The sequence below is a fragment of the Branchiostoma belcheri genome, unplaced genomic scaffold (assembly GCF_001625305.1).
Source record: "Branchiostoma belcheri isolate BF01 breed outbred unplaced genomic scaffold, Haploidv18h27 scaffold28, whole genome shotgun sequence".
In the NCBI taxonomy this organism is placed as follows: Eukaryota; Metazoa; Chordata; class Leptocardii; order Amphioxiformes; family Branchiostomatidae; genus Branchiostoma; species Branchiostoma belcheri.
In genome coordinates this window covers 1333540-1358573 of record NW_017803887.1, presented here as the reverse complement: position 1 = coordinate 1358573, position 25034 = coordinate 1333540, and the positions used below count along the sequence as shown (strand labels likewise).

Here is a 25034-nt window from a genome sequence, read left to right as displayed (position 1 = left end):
GTGTCATGTACATAGGAATTCAGAGGAATCCACCTCTCTTGACCCCAAGTCACCCTTCGGTGGGGGTGTTTCTGNGAATTCCTGGTGTTCTCTGTCCACTTTATGGACTTATTATTGAATGGCTTTCAAATCAACCCCAATCTGTCTGACTTAGTCACGCAAACAAACCCCCCAACTCTGTCTGAAGGCATTGAAGCCTTCACAGCTGTCTCTACTCACAGTCACATGGCACCCCTCCCACTTCAGGGGGAGGGCAGGCACATCCCGGAACAGCCTTGGCATGCTAGTCTAGCCAATCAGGGGTAGACTCCTCTGACACAAACCAAAAATAAAATGAGGAAAAAAAATCTTGTCATTAGATTGCAGCAAGTTTAATTTCAGCAACACCCTTTATGTCTAAGATAGATCGTATACATTTTTAAAAAAATAGTTTAACGGTCATGATATTAAAAATTAGATCAGATGCATTAGGGGTAGCCCAAATGGCTTGTCCCTTTTTCGGGCCTCCTAGTGGTAATGTCCCACTGAAGCAAGAAACCACCATGGTGCCTGGGATATATGTAGGGCCACACAAATTTGATTTGTTGGTTCTTGGATTAAAAAAGAATAAATCTGTACAGGGAGATCAACATAGATAGGAGAAGTCTGTGATCGAGGTAGATATACACTTGGCATAAAATATCAAAAAACTAAGTAAATAAATTGGTATGGCCATAGGAATTATGTTCAGAAAACAACATCCTTTTTTTTTGTGTGTGAAATGAGCCCCTGATGTATCGTGCATGCAAAGACTACAAATTGAATGACGACACATTCTAGCCGTTTAAATCTTCTGTTAGAGTACATGTGCGGAATATTATGCTGTTAAAGTTGGAAGATAAACATTAATCTAAAAGGAAACCTTGTTAAACACAGTTTCAGGTAGCTGATATTGTCAGATTCAATTTTCATGCTGTCCTCTTGGTGGATTTTGACCCTAAAATGTCTGAGAACGTAGAAGTGACTTGTTGTGGCCCAAATGAGGTCCTAAAACGTCTGGAGACTTCCAAGGTTGTACCCTTGACCGCTTCGCCCCGCTGGCTGGCACGAGGACTCCGTACTGGCACGCAAGGGGGTGGGCTGGGAGGGGGGCTGGCAACCTGTGTAGGGGGCCTAAAGGAGGGGTATATCTACAGCTATAGAATGAATGAACTTTATTGCACGACAGTTGTATATGGTACAATGTATGGCATCAATAACAATGTGATCAATACAATGAAGTCTATTCTAAGAGACTACTTTACCACAGGAGTATGATTCGAACGTAAATGTGCTTTTTAGGAGGGTGTAGCCCTAAGATCAGATCGTATTTTAGGCTAGCTGGAAGGGAGTGTAGAGGCCTAATGAATGGGAGGGGGGGGGGGGTATCAGTGTATCAGCCGCTACAAATTGGATTTTGGTAGGGTTAAACTTAAGTATATGAAAATCATTGATTACCATACAGATGAATGAATGATGTATAATATTTGTCAAACAAATATCTGCATTCGCATGGGGAACTGAAACTAACAATATTTCACGTGTTACAAGTCTTTGAAATGAAATATTGCTCGTTTCTTATAGCATAAACTTTAAAACGTAACTTTTATATTTCTACTGGATATTTGTTGATGATACTACTTCCATAGTACATTTGAGTTACTTTGGTTTTATTAGACTTAGGTTGTCAAGTTGGATGGTTCACTTCTTTTGTTCTTTTGTTGAATACAAAAAAAAAGAAATAAACATGAGGATGTGTTTTACCCTGGGCTAACCATGACCCATACCTGACCTACAGGGACAGAACCTACCAGTACCAATTATCCCCAGTCCACATCCACATCAATCACTGTCCTACCAAGGCCCCTGTCTCCTTTACAGCTAACGAGCGCCATGGGTTAATGAGCCCATGAACTAACGAGCGCACGCAGGAAGATGGAAGACCCGTGATCTTGGGATTCTCCTTGGGAGACGTCTTGACTTTAGCAGAGCAGATCCTAACCAGATACAGTTTGGGAACTTTGTTTGAGTCATTACTACTGATGTCAGGGCTCCAAATACTTTTGGACTGGAGCAGTTGGAAATTTCCTGCACCAGACAAATTTTACCTGCAGACTTTGAGAAGTATGGATCATACTAAAAACTGCTCAGAATCCATTACCATTATTTCTGTTATACATCATAGGTGGTAACAGTCAATGCAGCAAAATAAAAATCCATATACACCTATAGACTATTACCTGTAGACATCAGAAATACCTGCACAGCTCCAATTTTACGTGGACTGAAATGCATATACAAGTAGTACTTCCAGTCCTGTAGTTGATGTCTCAAAAAAGGCCAAGGCTGAAGATAGAATGTCCTTGTAACATGTAACATTGAACTTGTACTGAAGAAGAGAAAAAGGTCATGATGTCATTTATTGTTTCTTGTACTTTAAAAAAAATCTGAACTGGAAGCATGACTGTGAGGGTAAAGTCTGTGCCTTGGTACACACAGTTTTATTCTGTTTATTCCGTAATCCAAACAAACAAGGCAGTAAATAAAAGGAGGACCGACTAGTCGTGTTTTCCGACCACCTGCCTGGGACCATATTGTACAAACTTGTACTCAAGCAGGACAGGCCGTGTTTGCGTCCAGATAAGGCGTGTTTGTCGACGGCCGCTCGGAATACCTGCGCTCTCACCTGTGCGAACTTTCACGATAATCCCCCGGAGCAAGGGTCGAAATACGAAAACACGTGTCGCCGCGTTTATCAGGTACCACTCAACGTTGTTTTCTGAGATTGTTTTTGGCTCGGCTGGACTGGACTTTAAACATGCAGTCAAACCTGTACTAGTGATCACCTCTACATGTACATAAAGACCAACTCTTTGGTTGTCCTTTAGTTAATTTTTCCCATTGACACAAGTATTGGAATTGTGGAATTATGAGAGTGTTTTCCTCCCAAATGCAACCCACTATCCTTCAAAACCAACTTTCACTGTCATCCCCAAAGTCACCTTCCACCAACATAGTTGAGTGCCAGAAACAGTCTCTTGGCATTGCATTGAGCAAAGTTGTTAGAAGAAAAGAGGCTTATTTTGGTAGCTGATAGTGGTATCTTCCATTGCTGAGTCCTGTCTATAGCATCTGTGCTAGAGAACTTTGGTAGCGGCTGTTTACACTGAAAACAGGCAGTTACGCAACACCCGCCCTCCTACGCACACGCGGCCCCTCAGAGAGCCGACCTGGCCGCTCCTTCAAGTCTTGAAACCCTGGAGTGTCTCCAAGACGCAAGGCAAGTTCATCAGGCTAGCAACCGAAGGCTTTCTGCCTTCCTGTTTACCACATTCCTCCCCGCCTCCCGGGGAGTGGTACGACCTGCGAACTCCCTTTCTACTCGGCTTCAGGTGCGGACGGAGAAACGACCTTGTTTTCGCTGTGGTTGTGGATCCTGAGGCTCACAAAGTTGGCTGGCGTCCCAGAAAGGAGAGACTGTGCCTGCCTGTTTCATTCCTCCACAGACACAACAGACCAGGGATGCTGATTCCTGGATTAGACTGTCAGAGTTAGAGGCCAAATCATCCATACATGACTATAATGTAACTCGTATCCTGTTATTACCTTCGCCAAGAAAGTTAAATGGATTGTCCTGATATTTGGGCAGCCTTGCAGCTTGTTATGGTACTGCAGCGGAACTTCCGGTTTTTATATAATCTGGACAATGACATTAGGACCTTTTTCTCTTCTTCAGTTATAAATTTTGGATGGTAGATTGCTATGGTGCTCGGGGAAAAAGTGATTTGAAACTCCTTTCAGCTTGCTTTAGAACTGTGGCTACTTTAATGCCATTCATTGGTCCTCAGACATTCTTCATTAAAATCTTAGCCTGAGACTTCATGTTCTCTAAAACTGTGTGTACCAAGGAGCAAACTTTGTTTTCATCTTTATCTTCCAGTTTGGCATCATAGTTTATCATCTCTTGTGAATAAGAAGCAACAACTTGTATATGTATGGCCACAAGGCAGGGGAGGGTTGTAGAACAGGTGACCTCTTCAACCTTTAAGACATGTCTGAGTCAGATCCAGCTGTTTCCTCCTCCTTATCTGAAAGTGAAACCGTAAAGCAGCCTGGGGTTGTCAGGGTCTTGTGGTACCAGGCACTGCCTCCACCCTAGCCTCAAGCCTGGTCACAACAGCACATTCGAACAGACCAAACATCCTACCATAGACTAAACATCACTGTTAACCACAGACCGCAAGCTGGAGCCTTCCTGTATGATATTTGACTGACAGCCTCACTTTCTAGTCAGGGTAGCCACTTACTCTTTCCAAAGCCACACCTTGAGTCCAGAACGTTTCATGCGGCTTGGGTTTCGCTTATTTCCCACCCTAACCTTAACCTCTGTACAGCATTCCAAGTTCAAGTACTGCCAGGCTGCTGGTGAAGCTACATTTACCCAAACTCAGCACTAGAAAGCCTCGAAAATAGCTCAAGTTTCTGTCAACAATACATTTGCCCCGTTTGGACCAAGTCCAACCCTGCATTACACAAGGGAGAAATCTGGTACTGGTGAGTTATATGAGGTATCTGAGGGGCCGCCAATGTTGCGCCAACGTTGCTAGCTGCGTCTTTCTGGCGCCAACGTTGCCCCGTTGGATTCGCCCTCTTGTTCTAGGGTCGGAGTTAGCGTGACTAGAGGACCACATCAGACTTGTCAGCTCCCTAAACTGCCTCAACTACTGTTTCTGCACTCCCCTTGGTACTGTTTTGGATCCACGGAGACCAGACTTTTCCATTGAATGAAGAGTGGCCCTATTAAAACTGGATTTCAACAGTTTAAACCAGGCTGAAGAAATGACACGATAGAATACGATATTCCACTGTACCATACAACATGATATGATCTTATAGTCAAACATGTACAAGAAACCACCTCTATCTACATAAGAACTACCTTGCCAGTATGATCACTTTTTTGTGGCCCTCAAATGATTATTCCCATTGACAAAAGCAAGACCACAAAGACTAGATTTTTCGTGATCCCCTGAATGCTCTTCTTGTGCAGTTTTCATTCTATTACCCTCATGTAAACTGTCCTACTTGTACTACCATCCTAAATGTTATCAAGCTTTTAATCAGGGGTGAAACAGCCTAATTGTAATACAACTTGTTGAAAGCATCACGAGGCTTGTACATGGGCAATGATATGTCACATACACGCACACAGTTGTATTGGCATTTAATGACCTTGAACAAAAACATGCTAGCGCTAGCACAGGAAACTGGGGACATTGACCTTCAAATCAAACACATATTTTTTACCTACTTGTCAAATATTTTCAGAGCTGGAAATGCAATATAAAGTTAATTGTACTTTGTCTTTTGCGTTGATGATACCAGGTGACAATTTTTTTTTTGTTCTTTGAATAGAAAATGTTGAAATTGTACTCCAGATATACTTTGACGTTTCTAAGGAGCTAGCTTGTGAAGACCCTGAAAACTGTCTGGACTACCCAGTCTACATCAGTCCATGTTTGTTAGGCCCTGGAAACAGTCTGGCACCCAGGCTACAAGTCTCTGTTTATTAGACCCTGGAAACAGTCTGGCACCCAGGCTACAGCAGGTCCTTGAAACAGTCTAGCACCCAGGCTACAGTAGGCCCAGGAAACAGTCTGGTAGCCAGGCTACAGTAGGTCCTGGAAACAGTCTGATATCCAGGCTACAGCAGCCCATATTTGTTATGTGAAGGCCAGCTGGACCTTACAGGGCCAGTCTGCACAGGTCACTATTGACTGAGCCATGGCTTCTACCTCACCTTTTACCCAAATTTAACTGGCAGGCACAGAGGCATGCGTGTTCGGGCCTCCCTGGTCACAGTCAGGGACGGGAACAGGGAAACATGCCAAGTCAGGCCCCGTTTTGGCAATAACAGAGACAAATATCCAACCCACAAAAAGGTACAAAGTCTACGCTATCTCTCTCTTGTATGGTCATCCTCATGTGATGCTTTTTCACGAAACTACTTAGAATTATCTGAGAACCATAACATTACACTGGCATGGCCCAAGATATGAAGCAGATATGTCTCTTCCTAAAACAGCAGTGACAAAACCTGATTATTTCCCAACCTTACATGACACCAGAAGGCAGCAACTGGAAGCCGTCCTCCCAGATCTATTCCAGGCTTGTGGGCTGTTCCGTTTACCGGGTGTCCCTCCCTCGGCAGACTGGTGGTGTTGTTTACTGGGTGATGGGGTGGCTGGGGCAGTGGTATGCAGGTCAGGGCAAACTCCAGGCCAACAGGTGTCTTTGTGTTGGACACTGGCCAGAGAGTGGTCAGGGCTCTGGTGTTGTCTGGTTAAATAGTGGTCAGGGCTCTGGTGTTGTCTGGTTAGAGAGTGCTCAGGGCTTGGGCTAACCATGTATGTTCTTGTCTTCGAAATGTCATTAAAAAAAGTCACTTGTTTACAGTTTTGAAGTTAGATTCGGTCAGAATTGAGGTTAATATAGGTTTTACTGATGCTCAACTCTTTTTTCATGTTGTGTTGCAAATTAAAAAAAAAAAACTAGTTAGGTTTCGATGGTACACTAATTTAGAAAAAAAGGAATTTCGAATTTTGTATCAATTTTCATGCTTAGAAGGATGATAGGTGCATCCTTTTCCATAACATTCCCCGGTTTACCCCATACAACATGTAATGTACAGCTGTGATTGCTACAAGCACAACATAGATTACATTCTGTGGTACTGAGGTCTCTTGTCTATGCCTATAAGCATAGCGGTGAGATAAGTTTGAATGCCAGCGAACCCGCAACAACCGAGGCCACACAGCAGCCTGGGCAAGAATGTGTTTTGCTGTGCTGCGGCCTGTTTTTGGCAGCGTCTACGTGTTGGCTAGCAGCCAGGCATTGATGTGTGTGTGTTGCCTCCAAGGCAGGGAGGGGCTGGCTTGCAGTGACAGCAAGGCTGTTATACTGTTATTGTACTGGGCTATGCCTTCCTTCCACACCATGTACATTTAGGTCAATAGATGTTCTAAATGTCAAACGACCGGTTACTAGCGTTCACACGGCGTGCTAGCGGTGCTGCTAGTTAAGTCTTGTGCGTACGTAGATTTCTCATATATGGTAGCACAGACGTCTAATGGAGAAGGGCCAGAGGTGTTAGTGATAGACGTAAGGCTGCAACAATTTATTTCCCCGGTTTTTGGAAGTTTTCGGGTGAAAATGTAGCAAGCAGACATCACAAAAGCAGAAGGCAGGGAGGAAAACATGAACAAGACCATCTTTGCTCCACAAAACTGAGTGCACAGAGGTATAAATCATGTCCCCAGGCTTTCTTATGTTTTTTCCAGCTGAGTATCTTTTCTGGAAAATTTGAGAGCTAACAAAATTTAATACTAGATACGCCCTACGAAAACAGCTGTAGGACTTGTTAGACAAAACAGCGTATTAGCGCTGACGACTTTAGGCGGTCGAAATTCTAGATGTTGAGAACACGGAGGTCAGTTAGGCTCCACCCTTTGTGTAAGTGACACGTCTCAGCCTTCGTTAGCGAGAGAGGTCGTTAAACCATTGATTACCCCGCCCTGGACTGCCTCAGTGTTGACGTCTATGGGGAGGTCTAGAATAGCGAGTGTAAACATGCGGCAAAGCGTGTCCGTGTCTGCTTCCTTTGAAGTTGTTGAAGGAGAAACATGGCGTATTGTGGTTCCTCTCTTGTTCCAAATACAACACGGCAAAACACTGGACTCAGGGCTCGAAATACTGTCTTCTACATACCTGTACAGGTAACACTGAGATCACCTGTGCCCGTTAAGTTTTACTCGAACCACTTACTTTCTCTCAATCTCTTTTGGGTCATACCACTTACTCCAAGACTGTTATAGACTGTTTTTGTTGAAGAAGTAGCCCAAAATTCCCAAAGAAGTCTCTTTAGATGAGGGTATCCATAAAACATCAAGAAGAAAACTGACATGTGCTCAATGAACCACCCTGCCAAATATCTGGTCATTTGGTTGAAGTGCTAGGACACAGGAGTCCTAAATCTACATGTTTAGTTTGAAAATAGCCAAAGAATGCCAAAATATAGATTTTACATCAGCTACCACCAAGATGTCACTGCTAGCATGTAGTAGGCAAAAACGAGTGACAGTTGGGCAGTTTGCCTACAAATAATTTGCATATGACCTCAAATAATTAGCTTGTAAATGATGTAAACAAAAACAGTGATGACTCCTATAATACCTCACATATAACTGCACAGCTCCAGTTCTACCTGTACCTCATGTGTACATGTTATTTCCAGCCCTGGGTGTTTTTTTCCAGCCCTGTATGTAGACCACCGTCCTTGACTGTTGACTGTAAATCAGTGCCCGGGTCAAGTGTTGTATTTCTCAGGTGTGAAAAACAACCCTGACAGGTGTTGTTGTTTGCGTCAGGTTTGGGTGCCTGAACCCTGCCCCAGTGGAGGGTACAAAAGGCCCCTGGACGCCACTGTGTACTGTTGCACTGTACTTGTTATGTTACCTGTCCATGAACCTTACCCTACTTTACTCCGTAAAAAGTTCCTGGTGGTTTTACTAGTGACCACCTCTACATAAGGACCACCTGGTCATTGATATATAGTCAAACCATAGCTAGTGACCACCTCTACATAAGGACCACCTGGCCATTGATATACAGTCAAACCTGTACTAGTGACCACCTCTACATAAGGACCACCTGGTCATTGATATATAGTCATATGTATTAGTGGCCACCTTTACATTATTAGGACCACCCGACAATTCTGACCACTTTTTGATGGTAGACATTCTCTCAGAAAATTTTTCCTATTGACACAAGCATAAGAATCTTATCCACAGTGTTCTGGTTAAGTAAACAAATGCTCATTTTCTGACTAAAAATAAGACCTACAAATACTACAGCACAAAGATTACAGCAATTTTAGCATGTCATTGTTGCCTAGATACCAAAATATTGTTTTTCTACCTGACAAAAATAAAGTGTACATAACTAATGTAAGGCTGTTAGGGCTGTAACAAGAAAAGTGATTATGAATTATTTATTGATTCAACTGTATTGATATTATTCATAAGACTTCCTCTAACAAGTTAGTACTAGTAGTAGTACCACCTAGAAAAAAAATGTTGGCGTAAATTTAAGAGGACTACAAATGTATGTTTTTGGAGAAGGCAGTTGTCTTATTCAAGGAGTGACACATTTAACCTATCTGAAACTTGAGCTCTTCTCAAGGTGGAAACAGGTAAAGAGGACAACTCTGAACCATCTTAAGGAAAGAAAGACAGTCTCTCTTCTTTCCAAGGAGATCCGTTTATCCAAGTCTAAACAAGAGAATTAGTTCGTGAGTTCGTTGACCCTGATCACCTGACTTGCGGGTCGGATCACACTGTTGTCTGGGTTCCTAATGGAAATGACTTAGTGTTTGTTGATATAAGACTGGTAGCATACCTGCGACTTAAGGAGATAGAACTGGGAGCTTCAGGCAAAGAAGACTTGTAGAGCAGGGTTTGAATTCCATAGACCAACGTGATGTTTAAAAAAAAATACTAAGATATTGTAGGAAAAATTAAAATTGGCATTATGAGCATATTTATGGTAAACAGAAAGGTATTTTAAGCCTTGTAGAGTTCACTTACACATGTATGATCTGTTCTGTCGATTTCTCTTGACAGAAAAAAAAAAAACTTGAAAAATTGTGTGTACCCTATTTTCACATCCCAATCCTTTCTGATCTGTCCCTGCATTCCATACCTTTCTTTTCAGGACTATTTTTTGTTAAACTGCCTATAAGGCTTTGGGCATGAGTTTGCAAATAAGTAAAAGTCTCAACTAAGATGTTACTGTTTTTTGTAACTAAGTTGCAAGCTAAACGTGAATGAAATTGTAACAGTTGTGGAAATGTGTTTTGGCTTTGGGCATGAGTTTGCAAATAAGTAAAAGTCTCAACTAAAATGTTAATGTTTTTTGTAACAAAGTTGCAAGCTAAACGTGAATAAGATTCTAACAGTTATTGAAATGTTATAAGGATAAAATTTCTAACAGTTGTTGAAATGTGTTTCTCCAGTCGGGGTCGCCAGACGAGGTAGCGAACAAGAGAGCGCGTAGTGAGGACTCGCTGAAGTACATGGGTCACGACGCCATGATCACATCCTCATGGACCGCCCTCCACGGTCACCTGACGCCCATCCAACGGCTGTCTGCCTTCAGACCCTGGTCACCATCGTCCATGGCCGAGGCCAAGGATCTGTACGGGCGAGTCGCCATGAGGTAAGGTCTTAAAGATTGTTATATAACATCTTAAAGGTTCTTAATTCTTTCTTACTGAAGGTATTAAAGATTTTAATTGTTATGTAACAGCTTAGTTAAAGATTCTTACTTCTTACATAACATCTTAAAGATTCTTTAGTCTTACATAAATCTTTAAGATTCTTAATTCTTATATAATATCTTAAAGATTCTTAATTCTTTCTTACTTTAAGTCTTAAAGATTTTAGTTGTTAAGTAACAGCTTAAAGATTCTTAATTCTTACAAAATACCTTGAAGATGCTCTATTCCGACATAACATCTTAAGATTCTTAATTCTTACGTAATATCTTAAAAATTCTTGATTCTTACATAACATCTAAAAGATTCTTTAGTCTTACATAAATCTTAAAGATTCTTAATTCTTGCATAATATCTTAAAGATTCTTAATTCTTACATAATATCTTAAAGATTCTTAATTCTTACATAATATCTTAAAGATTCTTAATTCTTTCTTACTTAAAGTCTGTAAGATTTTAGTTGTTATGTAACAGCTCGAAGATTCTTAATTCTTACAAAACATCTTAAAGCTGCTCTATTCTGACATGACATCTTATGGTCTTCTTGACTCATAATCTAAAGGTTCTGGGTTCGAATCCCTGTAGGCCCCACTGTTGTGTCCTTGGGGAAGCCGTATTACACCTATTTCCTCACTCCACTCAGGTGAAAATGAGTACCTAGCTTGGCCAGGGATGTAACTAGCCTTTCCCTACTATGTTTACCTCCAGAGATAACGTAATTAGCAGATTTAGATTACCAGATTATGCTAATTACCTGGGTAATTAGGTCACCTAGCCAGTTGTGCACGGGAAGTGATGATGTCACCTTTGAAAGATAGCATCCAAATGTACATCCTTTTTCTCAAATCTGGTGCTTTACAACTACATATGAAAAATATTCGTCAGAGATAAAAATTGAGTATCCTGTTGAAAATTATTGAATTTTCCATGCAACAACCACTTCAAAAGCTAGCTGTTTTAGTGTTACAAAACCCGTTAAATTAAATACATCACTTGTAGATGCAATTTCTTATTTCTACTAAAGATCAGAAGACAAAGCTATACATTGTTTTGCATTGGAAATGATAATGTTGCCATCGTGACAGATGATATGTTTTTCTGAAAGAAAATGTGGACAATTTTGTTTCATCTTACATTCCTACTAGACAAGAATGCATATCTTATCATGTACCATCCTGAGCAACCATTTTGTCTAGGTGGTGTCATTGTTTTGTCTCCTGATAATTTCCGTAGCCAAAACACACTGAGTCAGCTTCCTGGTAGCTGATAGCGTGAGTTGGCCTAATTCCTCTGTCAGGGAACACCACAGACATTGGATTGTTGTTTTGTCTTTGAGGCGGTTATTTTGGCTATCGCCGCCCCGCGGTATTTCAACCTGTTTAACTGAGAGTGGCTCCTCCCTTTGAATTGTCGTGGAGAGTAAGCTCGGAACTTTGGAGGTCAGAGGAAATGTAGGAATGGGAGCAAGGTCATTAGCTACGGAATGTAAACTGACCTCCAGACAACGTTACTGGATTAGTACAGAGAAGATTGTTCTGTGATTAGGCCGCCCTAAATTATTTCTTTGGGTTTGTGACATTTAGAGCAAAATAAGATGAAAACTGACGAAAAACTTGCATCTGACTACTGTAATTTCTGATTTTTTCACAGTATTTATATGTTTACTGTTTTAACATCAATTCTGTACCATGACCTTATCATTACTGTTATCAAATCATCAGATTATTCGGTCTTTCGCCCCTCTCCCCTCGATCTTCCATCACTGTAAATTTCTGAGAAATCTGTAAAAACCTGTAAAAATCCGAGAACCAACAAGATAAATTAAGTGAGGCTAAGCTGTACTCCAGACGAATTTGCCAGATTAGTTTGGGGAAATCCCTTCTACGATAGGCTTTTCCACACAGCTGGAGAGGAATTAGTGCATGCAGCATCTGTCCTTAGATTCTTACACAGAATTTTCTAAAAAATGTCAACACTGATGGACATAGATCAAAAAACAATCATGACATTTTCTTTGGGTTAATTTATCAACATATATAGAACGTTCACACAATCACAAGAGGTCATTTGAAAATTGAAGATTTAGGACGTAGCATTTCAGAAGGTCATTTTTTCAAGCCAAGTAAAATTTCCATGCTACATTGTAACTTGGGTATGTAAATTCCTAAACCCAGATTGTTTTTTTCTGTTTGGTTCCTAATGTATTTTAGGCAGGCCATAGATAAATTGTGTATATACAAAGTCTGTGGAGTTGTCTCTGTAACATTATAATAATAATAATTGTTTATTGATTGATCGATGAGTACAATCTCTAGCATGTGGCAGCGCAACTAAAAAAGTAGCGCTGAATTGTATGCTAGTGTTTAAAAACAGAGAAACAAATATTTCACATTTAACATATAGACAACTAAATAAGTGCGTAAAATGAGCTTAACAATATTCACAATATCAACCAAGTTGTGTGCTGTGTGTTTCTGTCAGGCTGCCGCCACCTCTGCTGAGCTCGGGACCACCGGTGCTCCTACACCCGGAGAGAGTGGTACCCTACGCAGGCATGGGCAGGTACGCATCCACATTAACCTTCAGCCTGCTAAGGTGGCCGTTTGGCACCAAATTTGCTTTGGATATTGGGTCTGGCAGCATTAAAAAGGTTAAGTAGATGTAGAACTCGTGAAAGGTATATGGTATGCATCCACATTAACCTTCAGCCTGCTAAGGTAGCCGCTTGGCACCAAATTTGCATTGGATATTGGGTCTGGCAGCATTAAAAAGGTTAAGTAGTGAAATGTACAAGTAGATATGCATCACATCATATCATATCATATGCATCATGTCATTATTTGAACAGAAATCTTTGCTCAAAGTATATTGAGGTTAGTACAGGTAAAATTGGAGCTGTGCAGGTATTTCTGATGACTACCTGCACCTAACCTGCACTGGTCCATGTACTGGGTATATGGGCTAATTCCAATTGTTCTTTTTAGGGGAATTCCAATTCTTAAGTTGAAAATTATGCACCTTGGAACACTGAACAGAGTTGCTTGCGCCAGATTTCACTTCTAGCGTCGTATTTCATGTCCCCATTTTCACGTGTTTTCCGCACAGCGATATGACCGTGCAATGACCTCCATTTCCCCGATATTGATTTGAATTCCTGCCCCACAAATTGCCAGTTGTAACTGCTTATCCAATCAGAGCGATCTGTGCTACAACATGAGGGTTATCTTGTCCTAGTTTTCTGAGCCGATCAGCCATCGTTGTTGCCCTCGTGACTTCAGTCGTTCCCATTATGCATCGTACGTCATGTTCTCATTATTGTGCCATTAGGCCACACCAATTTCTTTCGTTGGTTCTCGGACATTTTAAGGAGAAAATACAGCAAGCAGACATCATAATGTCGGCAATGAGGAAAACTAATTTGAATATGACTGCATGTCTCGAAATACCCCCAAATGAGGACACTGACAGTCATCTTTCATTACGAAGGACTACCAAGAACCTGGCCATGTACTGGGTTTATGTCTCTAGTACTAGGTTTTCAGTTTGCTGCATTGACTGTTACCACCTATGAAGTATTTAAGATAGATCCATAATGCCAGTTGGTTTTGAAAACAGTTTTAGTGTGATCCATACTTTCTAAATTCTCAGTAGTGCAGTTAAATTTGTCACGTGCAGGAAATTTTCAATGTTACCTACACCAGTGCAGGTATGGAAAAAGAATTATATATTTAAAAGATATGAGAGCCAACAAATAAAATTGGTGTGGCCTTAGAATTTTGGACGCAGGCAGTACAGACATATTTAATGCAACTTGGGTAGGACGTGTGAGTTACGGCCGAACTCTGGTTGAACCATATTCCCACCGGCCTGGCTACTATACATCACCAGTCCTGGTTAAGCCCCAAAGGGGGCAATTTATGGCCATATCCAGACATTGAGCAGACAACCTAGTTATTCGGGAGAGACTTAATGTCCTTGTTGCCATGCCAACCGCTGACGGGAAGACCCATTTTGAGAGAAGAGTGATGTTTCCATTACGCCACTGAATTGGTCGGTTCTTGAATTGAAAGGGTAACGCTGAACTGGGAGATCGACATTCCTGGGCCTGCTTGGAAATCAACTTTTTCAAGTTAAAGGGGCTACCATGAGGTATCGAAACTGGGACTCCCGTTGCAGTACCATAACAAGCCGCTAGGGAGTGCAAACTCTAATCATTTTGAGGTGTCATCAAGACCTGGCTACCCACCTTCAAGTTTCATGACAGTCCTTCCATAGCTTCTTGAGTTATCGTGCCAAGCCACACACACACACGCGCACACACACAGACATACGCACACACACACACACTCACACACACGCACGCACACACACACACACACACACACAAACACTACCAAAACCATAACCTTCTGGCAAAGGCAATAAACAGAAAGACAGTCTGAGGGGAAAGTCTCTCTTTCAAATACTGCACGTAGTCTGTGTGATCAAGAACATGAAATGAAGATGTTTCATTCGCTGTCAGTAAAACTGTTTTGTACTTGGTTTGTTGCAGATATGAGAACTACGTTCCCCCCAACGTGGCCTTGGCGCCGACGAGCGGACAGCTCACCGCCAGCGCGCAGACCGCCGTGAAGGTCGAGGACGGCGCAGAGGTCGCGACCTCGTCAACAACGGGAGGGGAGAAGAAGGAGATCAAGAGAGAGCTGGAGTCAGAGGGAGGCAGCGCCGAGGAAACAGAGCAAACAGGTTTGTTTGTTTATTTGTTTTTTCATTAAAATTGTCCTGCTGGCTGCTTTTCTTTGAGGGAAGAGGTCAGAGTCAGACTTTGGTCAAAGTATAGCTTATAGGTTACATAATTAGAGTCCTACCAAATCTATAAATGTTTGTTTGAGCCTTTGCTTATTCTAAGAAGATGAAATTGCACATAGCACATTCTAGGCAGAACGTACTGCAGCTGCGCAAAAACCCTTTTTTTCACGACTTTCATTGGGTTTTTGGTCAACGTTGCTTTAGAATTTTGCCAGTTGCAGAGGATATTTTTTTCCGGTATGACATTTAGAAGCTACAGATGGAGTGTTAACCTTATATGCGCAAATATGATCTTATATGAGCACTCGATTGTAACACTTATCAAAGACTTGTGCTAGCCCTTCCTGTTTGAATAATTAAGATATGTTAGGTTTTATTCGACATTAGGTCTTATCCAACATTTATTTTATTGTTTGTTACTCTCTTTATGTAGTTTGCTATACATTGTACCTTGTGCAATTGTCGTGCAATAAAGTTCTATATATGAGATGTTCTGCTGAAACACAAGACGGTTTTGCGCAGGTGCAGTACGCTCTGCCGGTGTGGTGTCCCCCCCACACACACAGGTGTGCCCAGCTCCATTCATTACCTGTCTCACCTGAGACAGTGATGGACGAGCCTGGCAGCCTACCTGCATATCTCAGGTGGGCAGGAGAAACAGGACGGCCAGGGCTCGTACATCACTGACAACTCAGCCCGCCCTAATTATTTATCTCTCACTTTCAACGCCTGTGTCGTTTCCACTGTGGATTTAGTTCTCTCCGTGGATACTGAGAAATAATTTGGCAAAGATTTGTGTGTACATCCTTCTGTATCTGTAGCGGTATAGCAGGTATAACCGCCCTTCGGCGTAACACACCAGCTTAGACACAAGCCTTAGGCTTTAAGAAGTATGAACTTACCTGAGGAACTAGACGTCTTAGCTGAGACTGAGAAGTCTCCAGAGAACCAGGTGTGAATTCCTTTAAGCACCTGAAGATGAATGGACTTCACTGACGAATTATAACTCTCAGCGGATACTGCGAAGTTATTTGGGAGTCTTCTGAGAAAGAAGTGTTCTTCCTTTTGTACCAGAAGACGTATGGACTTACCTGAGGAAATAGATTTCTTGCAAATTTGTAGTCTGGGAAGACTCTGGTATAATTCCTTAAGTACCTGCAGATGTTTAAACTTCACTGAGAAATGAGATGTCTTAGCGAATACTGAGAAGTAATTTTGTAGTCTGTGAAGACTCGGGTATTATTCCTCATGTACCTGAAGACGTATTGACTTACTTGAGGAATTGGATTATCTTAGCGGATACTGAGAAGTAATTTTGTGTCAGCGAAGGAAGACTCGGGTGTACATGTATATACCCAAAGACTTTTAAACTTCACTGAGGTATTAGATGTCTTCGCGGGTACTGAGAAGTAATTTTGAGTCAGTGAAGACTCGGGTATAATTCTTTAGGTACCCAAAAACTTCACTGAGGAATTAGATGTCTTAGCGGATACCTTATATACCTGAAGACGAATGGACGTCACACCTTGTCTGATGTCTGAGGGATTTGCTTTAAGAATGATAAATGAGCAGCCGTCATGTGAGCTGCTGGTTAAGGGTCTCCGGTGAGACAGGACTTCTGTGAAAACTTCCAGCTTGAAACTTGCGTGAAGGCCATACCAAGTGGATTTCTTGGTTCTCTTACATTTTTTTTCTTAGGAAAAATTGAACAAGAGGTCAAACTAGAAACAGGAGGCTTGGAGGAAGAACATCACTGAGCCTGGGTAGCCCACCAACTATCAGAACGGAATGTAAACTAACCAGGATGGTACCCAGGCTTAAAGTTACTCCCTGAAACTTTGGTTTCCTATTTATCGGATTCGACAAAAAAATGCTGAAGAATAAAATCAACATAAAAACAGAGTGTGAGTAGAGGGGAGAGTCTGTACCTTGGCACACACAGTTTCAGGGAGTGAATATACTAATATATTAATATATATATATATATATATATATATATATATATATATATATATATATGAAGTAAAGTAAGTAGAATATACTACTTGATGGAAACTGCAAGTTTTCATCCAAACCTTCTGTTTTCATGTCAACGTTTTGCTCAGTTTTATCACGAATGTGTCTGAGAACCAAGAGATCGACTTTGTTTGGCCCTAGCGATGCAGCGATATCTGGAAACTAACTAGAAACCTGTCAGGCCCTAGATATGCCCTGAGGAGCTTTGTAGTGCTGCGTTCTCTACTGAAATTAATTTTCGCACCTTCACGTACAGATGTTATTAGCAAGGCCCTGCGAGAAGCAGATGGATTTATGCCTCCAATCTTGACATTTCATCAACCTGGCTGCTTTTCAAGCAGGGGAATTGAACTCAATATCTGAGGAACGTGGGAGTGGAACAGAACCCAAAGGAAAAGTCCCACCGCCCTGATATACCCGGGCCCTGATATACCCAGTCCCACTGATGCCTGTAATACCTACAGGCTCACTTCCATTCTTCGCAGAGATGGAAGTATCGATATTTGCTAATGGACTCTCTGAGTCGCCCTGTTTTTTGGTTCTAAAACTATCGTAGAGTGAAACTCGCTGCCACCAGTTTTTAGCAGCATTTCCAACCTTGAGGTACCTGGTCTCGTTCATGGCTGTCAAGAAATGTGTGTAATGTCTACACACTCCTGTAGCCTCTTCTTGAAGATGTGGATACTCGCTAATGGACTCTTAAAGTTAGCTAGGAGTCTTCAAAGGGCGAGAGAGGACGTTACAAAGCTTGCAGGCAACTTCCTGTACTTGAACTAAATCCAGAATTGATAGCAGTGGGCACTCGTAGGCAATTCAAACTCTACTGCTGGATGAATGACTTCGGCTACTTCCGGACGTTTGGAGTGCGTTCACACGCAAGCATACAAAAACTGCGTACATCAATTTTTTCCTGCATGTAAATCGGCCTGTATATGTCAAGAATGTGCATTCAGATCGTACATTACGCGTGCGTACGCAGATTTGGTACCATCAAGTTTGTGTAAATCAGGTCAGTGCCATCTTGAAATGCTGAGTCGAGACCAGCACTTGAAATTTGAAGAGTTGAAATGGGAGTTCCCATCGTAACAGCCCTGATACTTCAGGAATGTGACAAATGAGTTCATCCTTGGTCCTTTGTGATAACGGAACAGGAGCAATTTGTCAATGTTTGGTCGTGTCCTTCGGGGTTCAATTAGGCGACAATTCTTCTGTCTGATGCTTTAAAGCTGGTGTAACGTAATTGCAGACCATTTGTTTCAACAGAAAGTAAGGTGCACATGTACAAAACTCATCTCCCATTAGCAATGTATTCCAAGGTCCTCATATTAATTTTGTGAATAGGTGCACTGATGAAGACCAAAGAGTTAAATGTAGGTGCGTACAACAAAAGGCAGAATTACAAACCTCTCTTCAAAGCTGGAATCTGAAATTCTTTCGCTACCTTTTAACAACAAATATAAGAAAGGTTGTATCTCTTGACATTGTCTTCAAACACGTTAATGTCAAGAATATGTGGTATAAATTGGATACAATAGTACAAACATAACCATATCAAGAAAACTAGAATTACTACTACCCAAGGTACTACTAGTGTACAATACACAATGTACACGTGCCTTTAGCTACACAAATATGATCTGGGTGCACCCGCAGTCAAAAATTATAGCATAGCTCCAATTTTGGGTGCACATAAGTGCCGTATCTTTGATATTGTGTTCAACTATATTCATCACTCTGGAAGATTTGACCAATCTCATTAATGTTATGCTATAGGTATTGGTGCGCCAGCCACTTTCATTTTATGTTTATGTTATATTTTATGTCATCTTTATGTTTACATTTGTATTATGTTTTATGAGCAGCGGATTCACATAAGCACAACAAGTGCTTCCTATCTAATGCTAATAAAATCTATGTGAATAAAATAAATAAAAAAACATAAGTGCATACTCATCCTGCATTTTGCTGCCCTGGTTTGACAAAGATTGACCGTACTGAATCTGTCGTTACAGCCTCCCAACCAGAGACAAGTGAAACCAGACCGCTGGAGCAGCCCATGGCCTCGGAGGTGGACGTATCAGCCCTCAGCGCCGCTCCCGTCCCGCCGGCCGCCATGATCCCCGTGGGAACGAGCTCGGGAAAGGAGTTGGCGAGCGAGCTGGACAGCACTGTGGAGCAGGAGCTGGAGCTGGTGCGGAGTGCGCTGGACGGGGGCTGCGAGGGGAAGGAGGCCAAGGAGAAACTCCTCCACGAGCTGGCCAAGATACGCATGAGACAAGAAGAACGTCTCAACAGCGCACTTCAGGCCAAGAAGAGCCTGCAGCAGGTGGGTTGGAATCTTGTTCTTGTAACTTAGGATATTGCAAGGCGCAAAGACTCATTGTTTTAGAAACGCCAACAGAGGATGGCTGAGATTTTCATAAGATTGACATGGAATGTCAGAACAGTGCACTCCAGTTTAAAACTAACCGAATACACACAAATTTTGTTTGAATTTTAAAACTTAGACAAGTCTTTAAAAAATAAAAAAAACGATGTGGCAGAAAAGGTTGAATTTTTTTATTATTGTAGTTATGATAGATTTTTTTTCCTTGTGTGATAAAGGTTTTGTTAGGCCACTCCAAATTGATTTGTTGGTTCTGAAAAGAAGAAAAGAATACTGAACTGGAAAAGTGTTAGGCACACAGACTGAGGTTTAAAAGGTCTTTTAAGAACCAAGAAATCAAATTGGTTTGCTGTTCCTGTTAAGGTGATTTTGTAACAATGCTGACATTTCCTGGGATTGTTCTTCCCTAGGAGCTTGACTTCCTCCGAGTGGCGAAGAAAGAGAAGCTCCGAGAGGCCGCCGAGGCGAAACGGAACCTTCGCAAGGAGATCGAGCGGTTGCGCGTGGAACACGAGAGGAAGCTTCGCGAAACCAACGAGTCGAAGCAGAGGTTGAAGCGGGAGCTGGAGCTGGTGCGCAGCAAGCGGCTGGAGAAGTTCGGCGACGTCAACAAGTCCAAGACGAAACTCCGCGCCCAGATCGAGGAGTTGAAGGAGAGAATGGCGGCGTTGGACGCGGAAAACCAACAACTGCGACTGGAACTGGAGGGGAATAGTAGTAAAGACGTCGCGGCGGTGCAACCGCAGGGACAAAACCAGTTAGATAGCGTAGTCGAGAACCAAGGCAAGCCAGCGAGCGAGCCGCTCGAATCCGAGCTAAAGAATGAGAAGGTAGAGGACAGTGCGGAAGTAGCGCCTCCGCCGGAGGTATAGGTCTACCCCGACCCTACTACTACTACCGTAGTGTCGTCGACCTCTGAAAAATTTCGCTCCGAGCTTGTACGGAAGCGAGTAGATACGGGTGTTTGTGTCCAGTGTCAACGTTACAGATTGTAGGGTAAGGTCTTTACGCAGCGCGCGGGGTGCGGTGTCGCGCCGCGGTCCCGCCGCTGCTCCGGTGCTAGAAAGACTGTACGAAACTGTCGTTAATCTGCCTCTGAAGGAAGGAAAAGGAATACGGGTGTAATATACTGTAGTGTAAAGGAGAAGCGAGGAAGTTGTATTGCATTGGACCCTGAGGAAAGAGATGTGTGCATGATTTAGTGTGCTTTAAAGCTTCTTACGTATTGGTGCTAGGCTAATGTGATGGTGATGATGATAAGAAAACCGACGCAGCTTTTTTCGAGTGACCGAACTCTCTCCTAGACAATTTCCACCACACGTGGAAAACTCAATCACTGTTTTCTATGATAATTATGATAATAATAATAGCGTTTTGTAAATTTTGTCTCTCCAACGACCCACCTCGTTGTTGTTGTTGTTGTCGTTGTCGTGAAGTGCAACACGATCTGGCCAGCCTATTATGGGTTATCACATTCCAAGTAAAACACATGTGATCTTCCATTTGTCGAACTCAGGGAAATGCACCCTGGGAAGTGGTGGACTTGAAATACCCACACTGCCCTCTACCTGTACGTGCATGAATGTGGTAAGCTTACCTTATAAGGCAGCGGTGCCACAAGGATGCATATGGACCGTTCCATTCTTATTTACCGCCTAGTTTCTGAAAAAGGTCGGTAAGAAAAATGAATAGTGGAGTCTCGAAATACTAGCAGCTCTCTGCCGATAAACTACCTGTAACACTGCCAAACTCACAGCTTGGAAAACTGTTAATGTATGTGTTAGGACGCCAAAAGTGCTGTATAATAACTTGCTTCTGTCTGTGAGGGGGCAACCTTACCACCCCCGTCCTAATAATGGTATATTCTACAGCAAGGAAAAATAATAGTTAGATGCGCCTTTCTTTGGTTTTGGGTTACGAGGTAAAGAAAATCTGGAAGAATTATGTAGAAAGATTTTGAATTATTTTGTTGGAAAAATTTCCTTCAAATTTCCTTGTATAAACAGATGATAGTTATTAACTAACAGTAAGATATGATGATGGAAATGCCATACTACAACAGATATGTAAACTCTAATTAAGACAATTAACATGAACATTAATTAGCTATGTGTAAATTAATAGACAATATCAGAGGATTTATGAAACTGCTGTAGTGTGTGGTAGGGTTGGAGAAATTGTATTTTGTATGATGATGATGATGATGAATGTAATATTAATGTTGTAGAACTTCATGATGATTTGTGTGGTATTGTACCCTGTGCGGTGGTTCGTTAGTCCTAATTCGTTAACGAGCACCCCCCAGTCCTTGTTACCTCCAACGTGTGTATGAATGTGTGCGTGTGTGTGCACATGCATCGTGTGTATGTGTGTGTGTATATATGTATGTGTGTCACGGCAGGGATCATGATCATGTTCGAAGCCTTTTCGTCCAAAAGTTCAACAGTTCTAAAACACAGTATTCGTGTAGTTGTCACTGAAAGAAACTATTAAGATGTAAACCGGGCGACGCTCTTGTGCGTTCGATCAATCAAACAAAATCAGAACTCATCTCAGGTTTAATATTCTTCAGCCATGCAGCTTGTAGGCTTAGAAACTCTTCCTAGCTTAAATTGTAAAAAAAGTGTAGGAAAAAAGGCAGTTCAATACAGATTTAGCATGACCTTCTTCCAGTTATTGTTAGGAACAAGGCGAGAAAAACTTCATACAGATATCAGATTTTGAAAGACCAATAACTGTCAAGTTTCGTTTCTCTTCGTTTATGGAAAATTTGTCTTAGAAAGACAGCGTGTAGTCATATTTCTGGTGACCTACTTCCAGCTATTGTTCGGAACAAGGTAAAACTTGACACAGATATTCTATTTTGAAAGACTAATAAGTGTGTCAAGTTTTGTTTCTCATTGTTAATTTTGGAAAAGTATTCTCAGATTTTTTAATGAACACGACCTGTGTTCAGATTTCGCATGACCTACTTCCAGCTATTGTTCAGAACAAAGAAAAACTTAACACAGATACATGTAATAAATTTTAAGGGCTGAAAACTGTCAAGTTTCGTTTCTCATCATACGTAAAATTTCAGCATCGTAGAAGAATCTGAAGTGGGTTGTATGAAATCTGTATTGAACAGTCCTTTTGCATTCTAGAACTTTGTGTGTGAAATGTGTGGACAACACACAGCATTTTAAAACTCCCTTCCTTGGTTTTATAGTCTAAATCACTCGATTTTATATTTTTAAACAGAAGGAAAACCAACTTGGAACAGTTTATTTGATTTTACAACAGCTAAAAACTTTCTCATGGATATTTTTATTATTAGTAACCAAAAAAAATATGTAGCAAAACAGTAAACAGAAGTGGAGAAAATATGAGATATTTGAGCAGAAGACGAAAACATTGCAGTATGGCACCAGGCTCATTAGTTTAACGTTCTCTTGGTTAAAATAGCCTCTCAACACCAATTTTGTATTGGTTACAGGATTAGGTAGCAGGGAGAAGGTTAACATATGAACGTTATGAACAATGTTAGTACGCTTAGGCTGATCCTAAGGCCACACCAATTTTATTTCCTTGGTTCGTAGGAATTTCAAATTGCAAAAAGGAAAACTTGAAATTGATATAAACCTGGTCCTCAGGCTTTGTTTTCGTTATGCTATTTTTTATATAAAATCCGAGAACTCTAACAAGTCAAATTGGTGTGGTTGAAGGAATTAAAAGCTTGTCAGGTCTTGAAAATTCAGTGGTCAAAGTTCAGAGGTCACCACAGGGTACGTTCCCACCCAACCATCATGTGTTTGTGTTGCTTTGGCGGGAAAGTTGCAAAACATTGACTGTGTGGGCACTCACCAATGTAAATCTTGTGGAGTGGTGTGGGGGGCATATGGCATGGCACTTTTTATAACATCAGTACTGTGTTTCTGATGGACAGTTTCCTTTTTTAAAGATTGCGTTCAGAGAAAGTTATTGAAAGAAAATCCTTGCTGTATGCCCTCCTCATCCCTGTTCAAGTTTATGTTCTCAAGTGTTGAATTTGAAATGTAATAGAAGTTTATTCTTTATTGCCTAAAAGCAGACATACAAATGAATGTATGGAAACTTCAGTGTTTTGCAACTGACCCCACATGTGGCTAGCTATGCTCAGGGGATATTATTGTAATCGCTTTTGAACTTGGAATGGAGCCCACAAGAGGCTCACAATGTATTTGCACTTGAACTACCTTCTATGAAGGACACTATAATGTCCTTGCTTCTATGTGACGATTGTAGAAATCGATTCTCTTTTTGCTATGCTGTCAACCCAGGTACAAGTTGCAAATTACCAAGTTTGAATCAACCCAGGCAGAAATTTGAAAAAAAAAAGAACACAGTGCAATTTCTAGAAAATTCTCTTACCCCTTTGTACTAAATCACATTTCAAAGCCAGTCATTTTAATTTCACCAACCTTTCCTCTTTAAACATGGTTGCCATGGGTTACCGTGTGCAATGCATTCTGGGGCTAGCCGCTGATGACCACATAGGGAATCCCCTACTTGAAGAGAATGATTGACAGGTCAGTCAGACAAGACTTTGTGCCAGGGCTGACAGCAGCAACCTGACTGTGATAACACGGTGACTGTGTTGAATAAATCCAAGAGAAGTTCAAAGGATAAACGTATAATTGTCCACGCTTCCCCTGAAATGTGTGAGTGAATGTGTGAGTGAGTGTATGTGTGCTTTTGCAGATGCTGCCTCCTCCAATTTTTGTATAGCTTTTCTGGCTTAGCTAAAATGTAATAATTTTGTTCAAGGTATTAGATGGAATGAGGAGTGAAGGGTTTTAATCCTATACTGTATATCAGTCAGACTTGTCACGACTTTCCTCTTTTAATTTGTTAGAATTTTTTAGATCGAACTGCTTGTTTTTTTTTCACTGCAATCTCACATGTACTGTCTTTCATACATAGATAAACTTCCTTGTCTTAAACATAAATTGTTAAACTTGATCTTTCAGTTAAGGGCTGTACAAAGCAATTATGTTCAAACCCAGTTTATTTGCAGAAATGTGTTATTATGTACGTACTGCATACAAGTGATATTCAAAGAACGTATATATACATAGTTATATATGTATCTATATCTATACCTGGCACTTGTATTCGAACATTTACTTGGTCTTCATTCTGTTAAGTTACATGGGTGGCATACTGATGGTGGTTGTCTTGAGTGTCAAGCCACTGAACAATCATAGAAAGGCTTCTAATATCATATTGCATAATTTGACAGCAAGTTACATACACATTCTTACGTATGCATTTTGTACATAAAGAGCTGGAATTAAGCATGTATCTGCTGTTGTCTGTGTTAAATTGTTCTCCACAACGTTTCTCATTAGTCTTCACCAGACTTCTTTTGCGGGGTGAATAAATCGTAGAAATCGGCCTAAAAAGGGTATTAATTGGCCAGAGAAGATAGCCGGCCAATTAATACCCTTT

The 25034-nt window shown here is 41.3% G+C and overlaps 1 protein-coding gene across 1 annotated transcript in view; it reads left to right on the top strand.

The window, feature by feature from the left end:
* The window catches only part of LOC109472540 (ski oncogene-like), a 44208-nt gene extending 19321 nt beyond the window's left edge, over positions 1-24887 (top strand). The window contains exons 3-7 of the mRNA XM_019772323.1: positions 10094-10296; positions 12836-12916; positions 14907-15100; positions 19192-19505; positions 19976-24887. Coding sequence (XP_019627882.1) covers positions 10094-10296; positions 12836-12916; positions 14907-15100; positions 19192-19505; positions 19976-20437 — 1254 coding nt within the window. The 3' untranslated portion in view covers positions 20438-24887. The remainder of the gene's footprint in view (positions 1-10093; positions 10297-12835; positions 12917-14906; positions 15101-19191; positions 19506-19975) is intronic.
* Positions 24888-25034: the final 147 nt, after the last annotated feature.